At 39.5% G+C, this 13781-nt stretch overlaps 1 protein-coding gene across 3 annotated transcripts in view; it reads left to right on the plus strand.

The window, feature by feature from the left end:
* Positions 1-13781, plus strand: part of mybl1 (v-myb avian myeloblastosis viral oncogene homolog-like 1) — a 65597-nt gene that overhangs the window by 29075 nt on the left and 22741 nt on the right. For all 3 annotated transcript variants that reach the window (XM_072571509.1, XM_072571508.1, XM_072571510.1), the window contains 3 exons: positions 5281-5526; positions 10657-11031; positions 12588-12730. In XM_072571509.1, the coding sequence (XP_072427610.1) occupies positions 5281-5526; positions 10657-11031; positions 12588-12730 (764 nt within the window). The remainder of the gene's footprint in view (positions 1-5280; positions 5527-10656; positions 11032-12587; positions 12731-13781) is intronic.

Raw genomic sequence — 13781 nt, forward strand, 5'->3', positions numbered from 1 at the left:
AATCATTGACTCTCTACCGTGTGGAAGCGGGCTATTTGGCCCATCAAGTCCATACCAACCCTCTGAAGAGCACTCACTGCCCACCCTATCCTTGCAACCCTGAATTTCCCATGGCTAATCCACCTAACCTTAACATCCCTGGAAACAATTGGCAATTTAATGTGGCTAGTTCCCCTACCCTGCACATCTTTGGACTGTGGGAGGAAACCGAAGCACCCAGAAGAAACCCACACAGACGCATGGGGAATGTGTAAATTCCACATAGGCAGTCGCCCGAGGCTGAAATCTAACCCGACTCCCTGGTGCTGTGAGGCACCAGTGGTAACCACTGGGACACGATGCGGCTTCATACTGTGTACTAAATGTGAGTGTGAAGAGTTCAGGAAAGAAGGAAGAAGAAAATAATGTTATTGACTAAAGACCATCCTCATTTTGGAAAGGGCGGTTATCCTTGAGTGCTCAGGGTCATGATCAATTTGATGAAAGTTAAGGAACACTTGAAGGCACCATTACACTACTGCATGCGTCTTAACACCACCAATGAGTGGGAAAGGTATAGAGAAACCAGGGAAGTTAAGAATAGCATCAGATTGGAAAAAATAGAGAAGCTGAAGTGAAATTGGCCCCTGAGAAAATGAGGCTGGGGAAATAATAATGGGGCACCAGGAAATGGCAGAGGAATTGATTCAATACTTTGCATCAGTCTTCACAGCATCCCAAAATTGCTGAACATTCAAGTGACAAAAGGACAGGAAATAAATACGGTAACTCATACTGGTGAAAAAGTGCAAGAGAAGCTAAAAGGGCCAAAGACCAATAAGTCCCCTGAACCTGGTGGAATGCATCCTAAGATATTAAACAAAGTAGTTACAGAGGTAGAGGATACACTGGTAGTAATCTTCCAGGAATCTTTAGGGTGTGGAGAAGTTCCAGAGAATTGGAAAACTGTCAGTGCCAAGGTAATATCTTTCACTAAAAAGAAATGTAGACAAAGAGAATGGGTAACTGTAGGCCAGTTAGGCCCACATCTGTTATTGGGGAAAATGTTAGAATCTATTCGAAAGGATTTAATAGCAGAACATTTAGAAATAAATAGTCTGATCAAGCGATGTCAGCATGACAAATTTACTAAAATTCTTGGAGGTAACAAGCTGGATAGTTGAGGGGGAAGCAGTGAGTGTAATATGTTTGGATTTTCAGAAGGCGTTTGATAACGTAACATATATCAGGCTGCTTCATAAGATCGGTCCAAGGTGTTGTAGGTTGTGTGAGCACAATTAGAATGTTGGCTACGAATAACAGACTGAGTTGGGATAAGGAGAGCATTTACAGCCTGGCAATCTATTATTAGTGCTTTGTCATAAGGATCATTTTCTTGGGCCACAATTATTTGTAATATGTACTAATGACATGGATGAGGAAAGTAAATTTACTAAAACCAAGTTTGAGGATGACACAAAGATAGGTGGAAAGGCAAGTGGTAAAGATGACATAGTCTGCAGAGGGATATAGATGGGTTAAGTGCATAGCCAAAACACTCGACAGATGGAACGTAATGTGGTGAAGTGTGACATTATGCATTTTGGCAGGAAGAATAGAGGAACTGAATATTATTTAAATGGAGAATGCTTGCAGAAAGCTATTGAAGAGAGGGATTTGGGAGTCCATGAATCTGTCAAAGCTAGCATCCAAGTTCAGCCGGTCATAGGGAAGGCAAATGGAATGTTGGCATTTATTCTGAAGGGAATGGAATACAAAAGCAGGGAGGTTTTGATAAAGCCATACAAAGCGCTAGTAGAACCACAGCTGGAATACTGTGAATAGTTTTGGAATACTGTGAACAGTCGTCTAAGGAAAGATATATATTTGCTTTGGAGGCAGTCCAGAAAAGGTTCACTAGGTTGATACCAGGGAGTATCTTATGAAGAGAGGTTGAGTAGATTGGGCCTGTATTTGGAATATAGAAGAATGAGAGGGGATTTAATCGAAGCATACAGCATTCTTTGAAAACTTCACAGAGTAGATGTGGAAAGGTTGTTTCCTCTTATGGGTCAGTCAAGGACCAGAGGGCATAACCTCCGATTAAGGAATCACACATTTAAGAGACTGATGAGGAATTTCTTAAAAGTATTGTGAATCTGTGGAATTCTTTCATAGAGGGCTTTTGAAGCTGTGTTTTTGAGTATATTCAAGGTTGAGCTAGACAAATTTTTAATTAGTAAGAGAATCAAAGTTTATGGGGAAAAGGCAGGAAAGTGGAGTTGAGGATTATCAGGTCAGCCATGATCTGATTGATTGATTGACAATACAGACTCAATGGACTGAATGGCCTAATTCTGCTCGTATGTCTTATTGTTTAGGAACAAATTTGCAGGGAAGTTACAAAAATGTAATACCTATATTAGAACTGCATAGTTATATTCAACTATTCTAATGTAGACTGGGATAGTACCAATGTAAAGGGTAGAAAGGGGAAAGACTTTCTCGTGTGTTCAGGAGAATATTCTTAATTAGTATATTTCCAGCCTAATGAGAAAAGAAATGTTGCCCATTCTGAATTTGGGGAAATGATTGGATCAAGTGATAGTAAGCAAAGCGTTTAGGAAACAGTAATCATAATTACATGGTTAGTTTAGCAATGAAAAAGAACAAGGAAAAATACTGAATTATTGGACCGCCAATTTCTAGTAAGAACTGATCTGTCTCTCGTAAATTGAAATTGGAGATTGTTAGGCAGAGCTATGATGGAATTATGTGCTGCCTTTAAGAAGTTGACGGTGATGAAGTTGATGCAGTCAGAACATGTCCCAAGGGGAAAATGTAGGAAACCAAAGCTAGAGCTCCGTGAATGCTGAAAGAGATGTTGAGCAAGATGGAGCTAAAAAAATAGTGTATTCCACAGATGTTAAGTAGACAAGCCAAAGAGAACCAGGGGCTCAATGTAGGAAGTTCTGTTGGGATGTGAGAAAAGTGATGATGTCTTAATACTGGCAACTAACATAAAAGGAAATGCATGTCTTATATAGATGTATAGAGATTAAAAGGGCAGTAATAGCAGGGCTGTGTTGTTTAGGAATAAATGAGGGGAGCTATTGTGGAACCATCTATCATTACCAAGGAGCAAGATGTTGCCAAAATCAAAATGAGGTGGCAGTTTGTTGAGATTACTGAATGGGCTAAAATGTGGTAGAGATGATGTGATAGAGTTAGGCTCTTATTTATAGTTTTAAAGTTACCAAAAGAAGGATAGTGGCAGCGTGGTAGTGATGTTAGCTATGATACAAGAAAATGGGTAATAGTGAATGATTTGTTTTTCCAACTGGAGGAAGGTAGGCAATGGGTTCCTCAGGATTCTATACTCAGAAAACTGCTTTTCTTGAACTGTATTATTGACTTGATGGGGCAGGCACAATTTTAGTAGATGCAAATATTGTGAACTATGACAAGGATAGTGTTGGATCACCAGAAGACCGAAATTCATTGTGACAGGCAGCAATTTGCTGCCTCTGCAAGCAATGCCCACAGCCTATCCAAGAATTTATTTTAAAACGACTGAAAGAATGGCATCTGTGGCAAGGGAATACATTTTTAGTGGAGGCTGAAGGCAATAAATTGGAGGAAATTTCAGCTCATCCAGTACTGGATGCTGGAGAAGCAATGAAGTTGGTGAGATAGAGCAGAATGTCAAACATGTGAAAATTTGGGTTTTGGTAATGTTGATGAGGGCCAGCATTTGGTGGGAAATAGGAGGGATCAATGATAGATTCTTGGGGGATCCAGATTCAAACTTGGGAAATTGGAACCTTCATTCATTGTGCCTAAATATTAGAATAGTAGTCAAGCCATATTATACAATTAAAATCTCGATTGAGAGTGCAGGAAAAACAAACCATTGCAGATGATACTGTGACTACTGTTGTTAGAACCAGGTATGTGCAGTCCCACTTTGCTGGATGATGGTAGAGAGGTCAGTGGTGGAGTACGGTGTGGTCAGTCATATCAAAGACTACAGCCAAGCGGAGGAGGAGGAGGGAGGCAAATTAACCTTTGTCATAGTTACATGCTGTTTGCTAGTAGTGATGATGATTACTTAAGCAAATTGTATGTTCTAAATTCTGAAGTAAGTAGTTCCAAAGGAGAAAAATGACAGATTTACGATTTGGACATCATATCAATATGTTCACATTATGTAATTGGGTGTACAGGTCTTCACGTAAGATTGAACTTGCTGTAATTACAGATGCTTTTTAGAAACTGATTGATTGTCTTTTGATAATCAGCTAAGTGGCCACTTAAAAGTGCCTGCTTTCAGATGTTATCATTTGAATGTAAAACTGAAAAGCAGCATATGCCAAGTGTTGCATCTTTCACACATTTGTGGAAACGCAGATGACTCCACAAAGATTACACTTGGCAACTGCACCCTTGGCAAGGCTGGTTGATGTTATATGAATCAATGAGGAATGCTCACGAAGGAGTCTGACACTCTATACTACAAAAAGAATAAGACAAAATTTTACACGACGCTTGTTAGTATTTATTGGCAATTTTATTCTGTATATTTGATAGCTGCTTTTGGAGATTTGTTAGATTTGCTTAAAAGATCATTTTGGTTTATCCTGAAATGAATGTGTAGAGTTTGTTTATTTATTAGTTTTCAATTCAAACTTGGGAAATTGGAACCAATCATTCTGCCTGAGTATTAGAATTGTAGTCAAGCTATATTACACAGTTAAAATCTCAGTTAAGAGATTTTTAGTCTTTAATTTAAGAAAAAGTTATTATGAAAGGAGAGGTTCATGTGGCTTTAAAAATTATTTCAGTGTATGTTTAATATTTCTACAGGTCTGTCTGAAATTGTGACCAGTGAAACATTTGAACGTTTCAAATGTCATGGAGGCAGCTGTTAAGGACTTAAAATAATTTTATGTTCAACTGTATCACATTCAAATTATATTTATTGAAATTCAGCTTTATGGTTTCAGTGGTCATTCAAACTAAATATTTGTAAGCAAAACTGTGCTTTGTAATGAAATAGAAGTGTTTAGGATTTGCATTAATTCTATCAACAGTGTGTCATTAATCTGTTAGATTTTGATGGATGTTTCTAACTCTATTAAATATAGAGTATTTTGGCGTGATGAAATCTATTTTGGTGATTTGGCCATAATACACCAATAACTGTTTCTACAAAATCTAAGAGCAATTTGGTTTAAATAGAGTTCTGAACTTCAGTGTGTTTACTTTAGAGTAAACTGCTTTTTGTTTAATTGTTTTTAGTCACAAGAAACTGCTGATTTCACCTGCTGGTCAAGAAGTCTTTTTGGTGATGAAAGTTTATCTAGTACGTTGAGTAGCCTGGAGGATAAAGCAAGTGAAATCTGTACCAAGGAGCAGCTCCAAGAGACTAGCACACCTGTACAACAGGCATCCCTGAACCGTTTTCTTGTACAGGAGGAGAATTCAGTCCTCAATACACTGCATTCAATTCCTGACTTTACTAAGACTTTTGAGCTAATTGAAGCGGTAAGTTTGTCACCTCTTATCATTACATATACTAAAAAAAAATTCACTTTGGTATATAATTAATAATGGTACTTACCAATGGTTTGCCCATTTAAGTTTTAATTTACCATTTCCATATACATAATGCATAGATTGTTTAGCTTGTGTAGATTTTTTTTTTAGTTTCCATGTCTGCATTAAAATAGCACTATCTATTTAAATCTTCCTTCAAAATTTTCTTCATTTAGAGTTTTTTTTATTGTATTTTATATTTAGTTTTCTTTGTTTTCTGTATTCTTGAGGTTGGGGGTGTTTACTTGCCTATCTCATTTTTATGGTATTTTATGAACAATCTTATAGCCTGAATTAGTTTAGTAGAAGCCTTAAAGTTACAGCCAGAGAAGTTATAGCCATTATTGTATCACTGCCAATATTGACAGCTTTGTGTGTTCCTATTATGTCAATGGCAATCTCTTCAGTAAAAGTGAGGTTTTCTAAAGTGACAAGGTATTTTGTGCTGGTTATTGTGTACAAGCAACAAGAAGAGTGACCAGGTTATTGCATGAACTAGGCAAGGATTTGAATCCTAAGAATTTAGAAGCCAGTTCCTCGGATACCTGATGATGGGATGAAACCGCAATTGTAGCCACCGAGAGTTGACAGCATGTGAGTGAAGAGATGTAGTGACAACTTATTTCAAACTGATGGAAACTAAAGAAACTAGGGAAGGGAGGGGTGATGATTACTTGGCGATAAGTGAAGGATCCTTCAAGTGCAGGAACAATGAGCTGTAAGGGAGAATTTGTCTTAACTCCGGTTGTTGAGAGAGTTACATTTTCTGATGCATAGCTGCCAAAAATTCTGAAAAGCTGTAAAAATTCTGTTCATTCATATGTTGTACCATTTCTTACCATGATTTCTTTAAAACCACTTTCCATGAGGGAAAGAAGTCATTTTGTCATGAAATTACTCTGTCACCATCGATGGAATTCTTCTTGATTCCCCTAGATATCTGCAGTTTTACTGGTTCAACACAAATGACACTTGCCCATTTAAGCTGCTGCAGAATCTTCTCTTGCAGAAGTGCCAGATTTCTCATCTCGTGATTGGCCTACAAGAGGAAATTTTAATACTGCCAGCCTAGCTGATGCATGCAATTCATGAGAAACCTGATTAATTCAGTCGAACAAAATCAAAATAACTCCAAATATTGGAAATCTGAACCAAACTGAGAATGCTGGAGAAACCTAGTTGGCAAGAAGCATCTACAGAAAGAATAAGAGTTAACATTTTGTGTCCCTTGAGTCTATTTTGGCTCTGAATAAGAGTTGGACTGGATTTAAAACATTAACTGTTTCTCATTCCACAAATGTTGCCAGACCTGCTGAGGTTTCTCCAGCATTCAACAGGCAAAAGTAGACATTGGGCCACTTCAAACTGATTCTGAAAGCCTAGTGATGGGAGATAAGGAAATAGCAGGAGAACTTAACAAGTACTTTGCGTCAGTTTTCACAGTGGAAGACATGAGTAATATCCCAACAATTAAAGAGAGTCAGGGGGCTGAGTTGAGTATGGTTGCCATTACAAAAGAGAGAGTGCTAGAAAAGCTAAAAAATCTTAAAATTGATAAATCTCCTGGCCCCGATGGGATACATCCTAGAGTTCTGAGAGAGGTGGCTGAGGAAATAGCGGAGGCATTGGTTGAGATCTTTCAAGAGTCACTGGAGTCAGGGAAAGTCCTGGATGATTGGAAGATTGCTGTTGTAAACCCATTGTTCAAGAAAGGATCAAGACAAAAGATGGAAAATTATAGGCCAATTAGCCTAACCTCGGTTGTTGGTAAAATTCTAGAATCCATCATTAAGGATGAGGTTTCTAAATTCTTAGAAGAGCAGAGTCTGATTAGAACAAGTCAACATGGATTTAGTAAGGGGAGGTCATGCCTGACAAAACTGTTGGTGTTCTTTGAAGAGGTGACAGGTAGGTTAGACCAGGGAAACCCAGTGGATGTGGTCTATCTATACTTCCAAAACGCCTTTGATAAGGTGCCACACGGGAGGCTGCTGAGCAAGGTGAGGGCCCATGGTGTTCGAGGTGAGCTACTGGGATGGATTGAAAATTGGCTGTCTGACAAAAGGCAGAGAGTTGGGATAAAAGGTTCTTTTTCAGAATGGCAGCCGGTGACGAGCGGTGTCCCACAGGGTTCAGTGTTGGGGCCACAGCTATTCACATTATATATTAATGATCTGGATGAAGGGACTGGGGGCATTCCAGTGAAGTTTGCAGATGATATGAAGTTAGGTGGATAGGCAGGTAGTACTGAGGAAGTGGGGAGGCTGCAGAAGGATCTAGACAGTTTGGGAGAGTGGTCCAGAAAATGGCTGATGGAATTCAACGTGAACAAATGCGAGGTCTTGCACTTTGGCAAAAAGAATAAAAGCACAGACTACTTTCTAAACGGTGAGAAAATTCGTAAATCCAATGTACAAAGGGATCTGGGAGTGCTAGTCGAGGATCCTCTAAAGGTCAACATGCAGGTTGAGTCCGTGATTAAGAAAGCGAATGCAATGTTGTCACTTATCTCAAGAGGGTTGGAATATAAAAGCACCGTTGTGCTACTGAGACTTTATAAAGCTCTGGTTAGGCCCCATTTGGAGTACTGTGTCCAGTTTTGGTCCCCACACCTCAGGAAGGACATACTGGCACTGGAACGTGTCCAGCGGAGATTCACACGGATGATCTCTGGAATGGTAGGTCTAACATATGAGGAACGGCTGAGGATCCTGGGATTGTATTCATTGGAGTTTAGAAGATTAAGGGGAGACTTAATAGAGACGTACAAGATAATACATGGCTTGGAAAGGGTGAACGCTAGGAAATTGTTTCTGTTAGGTGAGGAGACTAGGACCCATGGACACAGCCTTAGAATTAGAGGGGGTAAATTCAGAACAGAAATGCGGAGACATTTCTTCAGCCAGAGAGTGGTGGGCCTGTGGAATTCATTGCCGCAGAGCGCAGTGGAGGCTGGGACGCTAAATGTCTTCAAGGCAGAAATTGATAGATTCTTGTTGTCTCGAGGAATTAAGGACTACGGGGAGAATGCGGGTAAGTGGAATTGAAATGCCCATCAGCCATGATTGAATGGCGGAGTGGACTCGCTGGGCCGAATGGCCTTACTTCCACTCCTATGTCTTATGGTCTTATGTTTGTTTCTGACAAATTCATTCACTTGGGCAACTGTTTCCCTTGCCCCCCTACCTCCTGGTCTTACACCTGAAAAACTAAAATTACACGAATGTTAGAAAAGTATGAGGCAAACTGTGAAATAAAAATTGAACCATTTACAGTGTCAGGTAAGCACTCATTTTAAAGTAGGTAAGCTGGCTATCACAGCAACAGATTCAAATAAAGGTGTAATCTTGTTGCTGTTCATATATATTAAACTCCAATGACTGACACTTCTTTTTGGAATTAAATTGTATACTTGCTTTTTGTTGTGGTTCTGTTCGCCGAGCTGGGAATTTGTGTTGCAAACGTTTCGTCCCCTGTCTAGGTGACATCCTCAGTGCTTGGGAGCCTCCTGTGAAGCACTTCTGTGATCTTTCCTCCGGCATTTATAGTGGTTTGTCTCTGCCGCTTCCGGTTGTCAGTTCGAGCTGTCCGCTGTAGTGGCCGGTATATTGGGTCCAGGTCGATGTGTTTGTTGATAGAGTCTGTGGATGAGTGCCATGCCTCTAGGAATTCCCTGGCTGTTCTCTGTTTGGCTTGCCCTATAATAGTAGTGTTGTCTCAGGTGAATTCATGTTGCTTGTCATCTGTGTGTGTGTGGCAACTGAGGATAGCTGGTCGTGTTGTTTCGTGGCTAGTTGGTGTTCATGGATGCGGATCGTTAGCTGTCTTCCTGTTTGTCCTATGCAGTGTTTTGTGCAGTCCTTCCATGGGATTTTATACACTACATTGGTTTTGCTCATGTTGGGTATCGGTTCCTTCGTTCTGGTGAGTTGTTGTCTGAGTGTGGCTGTTGGTTTGTGTGCTGTTACGAGTCCTAGTGGTCGCAGAAGTCTGGCTGTCAGTTCGGAAATGCTCCTGATGTATGGTAGTGTGGCTAGTCCTTTGGGTTGCAGTATGTCCTCGTTCCGTTGTCTTTCCCTTAATAGCACACAAACCAACAGCCACTCTTAGACAACAACTCACCAGAATGAAGGACCCGATACCCAGCATGAGCAAAACCAATGCAGTGTCCAAAAGCCCATGCAAGGACTGCACAAAACACTACATAGGACAAACAGGAAGACAGCTAACGATCCGCATCCATGAACACCAACTAGCCACGAAACGACACGACCAGCTATCCTTAGTAGCCACACACAGATGACAAGCAACATGAGTTCGACTTGGACAACACTACTATTATAGGACAAGCCAAACAGAGAACAGCCAGGGAATTCCTAGAGGCATGGCACTCATCCACAGACTCTATCAACAAACACGTCGACCTGGACCCAATATACTGGCCACTGCAGCGGACAGCTGGAACTGACAACCGGAAGCGGCAGAGACAGGCCACTATAAATGCCGGAGGAAACATCACAGAAGCGCTTCATAGGAGGCTCTCAAGCACTGAGGATGTCACCTAGACAGGGGACGAAACGTCTGCAACGCAAATTCCCAGCTCGGCGAACAGAACCACAACAACGAGCACCCGAGCTACAAATCTTCTCCCAAACTTTGAACTTGCTTTATTGTACTTCTATTTTCCTTTTAAGAGTTTTATTGTTGTGATCAATTGTATATGCAACCTGAAGATTCTAAATTTGGGTATACTGCCTTTAACTTTATTTTATCACCAACAGACTTCCGTCTTCAGTACTAATGTAGAACTAAACAACTACTGTAACCATAACAATAGAATATGATGACATCAATCTACTTGTATTCAAACTGCATCAACCTTCTTTCTCTCCAGTTCACATCTACCAATAAAAGGACTTGGCTGATCCCTAAAGTTGTATGTTTTAGGAATGCTAACTAAATAAAGATTATATATCCTGCACCATATTTGATCATCATAGTGCTGATGTCTACACTTGAATTATAATTTCTTTTATTGTAAATTTTGCTAGTAACAAGTTCATTTTCCCTTTCTTTCAGGATTCTGTAGTGTGGAATGAGTTAACAAACTTTGACTTCTCTGAAGCGAATGAAAAGACACCTGCTAAACAGACTCCAGCTAAATTTGAACGTTTACAGCACAGAAGTGGAATAGGTTATCGCTTTGATGGCCATGCCATTTCCGATCTGAGCAGAAGTACCTGCAGTAACAGCAGTGGGCAGGGTGAACTCATTCCGATAACATCCCCTATCGTTGCTAAATTCAGTACGCCACCAACCATACTGAGGAGGAAAAGGAGACTTCGGCTTGGCCCATCTCCGTCCAGTGACTGTAACAGTGTTTCTTTCATGGACAATAGCACAACAAGCCCAAAAAGTACTCCAGTAAAAACACTGCCCTTTTCTCCTTCTCAGGTAAAAATCTCAGAACTATTTTACTAAGCAGAAATTATCTTAATATGAGAAGTAGGAATCGAAGTAAGCCATTTGACTTGCCAAGTCTCCTCTATCTTTCAGTATGCTCATGGCTGATTTGCTAATCACCAACTCCACTTCCTTGTCTTTTCTCCATAACCATTGATTCCTTTACTGTATTAAAAATCTGTCTAGCTCAGCCTTTGGTAAATCTAACCGCCCAGCTTCTTAAGCTTTCTGCGGAAAAGAATTCTACAGAATCACTATTCTGAGAGAAGAAATTCCTGTCCTAAATGTGGGACTGTTTACTTTGAAATTATGTCCTCTGGTCCTAGATTTACCCGCAAGGGGAAACAACCACTCAGCATCCAGCCTGTCTAGCCCCCTAAGAATCTTGCTTCTTTCAGTAAGTTTTCCCCTCATTCTTTTAGACTCGAGTAAGCAAAGGCCCAACCTACTCAACTCCTCCTCATAAAATCCCTCCACACCCAGGATCAATCTAGTGAACCTTCTGCATTGTTTCCAATACCAGCACATTTTTCCTTAGTTTCCTCAAATTGATTCTATCCTTCACTTTCTTGGTTATTTGAAGCCTTCCAAGAATCCTTCTTCCTCACTGGGATATGTCTTTGTTATGAGCAATGAACTATTCTTTTAAATGTCTGCGAGTGTTAATCAACCATCTTTTCTGCTAAACACTGTCTGTCTTTTTGAAGTTTAATATCCCTGAATATTTATTTCCCAGCTTTGATCTCCTTGGAACCATGTCTCTAATGGCTGTGAGATCACACCTAATTTCGTTATTTGTGCCAATGATACATTTTGTTTATTTTGTTCCGGATACTAGGTGCATTTCAGGGAAAAGAAATTTAATTTGCTTTTTCTTAACCACTTTTGATCCTTATTACTGCTGTTTCTCTATGTTCATATACTGTATCAGTTCCTGTCACACTTTGGATCTCATTATGCAACAGCTGCCCTGCGTTGCTGCCATATCCTTTTGCTATGTATATCTATATCCACCAACCTTTTTTGTTGTTTTAGTTTTTTTTGCATTGTTCATATTTTGCAGAGGCAATCTTTAAGATTAGGAAATCTTTAGCCAAGTAAGGAAAAAAGATTATGCGTGTTTACTAATACTTGAGAGATTGCTGTCAGATGCAATGAATGTTTAATCTTCAGAATTTTGCAAAAAGAACTAGATGAATGTTATCAAGTCAAAAGCTTTAGAAAATTAATTTGTGGCTTTTGACTGCAACATTAATTCAAAAAGCCTGTAGGCTAGATATCCTTTTACTTGAAACTTGATTTTATTGCAATTTAAAAAAATAAAATTTCTGGAAATACTTCTGCACTGGAAACATTTAAACTGAAAACTTTAACTTTGTTAATAAACCTGTTTCAATATTCATAGATCCTGATTTAACTGCTGCACACTTCCAGCATTTGTTCCTGATTTTAATCTGTAATTGTGTCATAATTGGAGCATTTTGTAAATATTAAATCACTAAACCTCAGTATCAAATTTATTGTTTTATTTCCTGCTCTAAAAACAGTTTTTTAACATCTGCTCTGGCAATGATCATCTGAGTCTTGATAATCCAGCACTTACTTCAACTCCTGTCTGTGGACAAAAAGTTCTCGTCACAACTCCGCTACGCAAAGACCAAACACCTCGGGTTCAAAAGGAAAATGCAGGGTGAGTGGTTACAGTCTATCCCTCTTCCAAATAAATAAGTAATATTTGGGAAAACTATACCTGTTAAAGGTTATGTCTACATCAATCAAAGTTTAATGCTGTATATAAGTAGTCATATGATCTTTAGAACATATGAATAATATTCAAGGGTATGATCCCTGGTTAAGAGAATACTGGTAAAAGTTAGTTCTTTATGATCCGGTTTGATAGACTATTATCTTCTGAGGATTGGAGTGCGTGGATGAACCAACGTAAAGGCACAGTTCCAGGGTTAACTTGAAGCATCCAAAAAATTAACTTTATTGCTCTCACACAAGCTCTTGCTCTCTCATCCTTTTTACTTACATATGTAATCACTTAGACTCTAACATTCAGGATTTAACTGGAGCCAAATATCTTTCAGCTAATGGGTTAACTACATTGTAAATAGCTGATGTGGTCAAGACCGTTTCCAGCTGGATTGTTAACATTTGGGTCACCAAGTCATCAAATCCCTCCAAAGGAGGCAAAGGATTCCTATTTTTTACTTTCAATGATATAGCCTTGGAAAGCCCCCAAAGCCTCACTGACTTGATTGCCTCAACATCTTGGTAGTGCAATCTGTTCCCTGGAGAGAGATCACCAGGACTGCTGAATCTGCTCCCAAACATCTAATTACTTATCCAATTTTAGCTTTTATCAACAGCCAACTTCACATAATCTTCCACTCAATTTCTCTGTGCTCCAATTTTTCTCAGCTGCGTGAAGCAAATATTGTTTATGCTAAACCTTAACCTCACTTTTTGGTTAGTTATCCCTCAATACAATTTGTTCTTTGATCTTATGAAGTAAATAGAGATGTTACAACTTTTGCGAGTTCACTGAATGCTTTTAGCAAATGTAGCTTTTGCTCCCAAAAGAAGCAATCTCTTGCCTCAATATGAAATGTATATCTGGCTGGATGAAAGCCCTTTGTAATGGATATTGTCTCTTTAATCTGGATCTTTCTGGACCCATTCCCTCTGCCCTGTCAAGTGACATGTTGCTGATTGGAAGAGAGGTACTGGTGCTC

This window comes from Chiloscyllium punctatum, chromosome 5, assembly GCF_047496795.1.
Source record: "Chiloscyllium punctatum isolate Juve2018m chromosome 5, sChiPun1.3, whole genome shotgun sequence".
Taxonomy (NCBI): domain Eukaryota; kingdom Metazoa; phylum Chordata; class Chondrichthyes; order Orectolobiformes; family Hemiscylliidae; genus Chiloscyllium; species Chiloscyllium punctatum.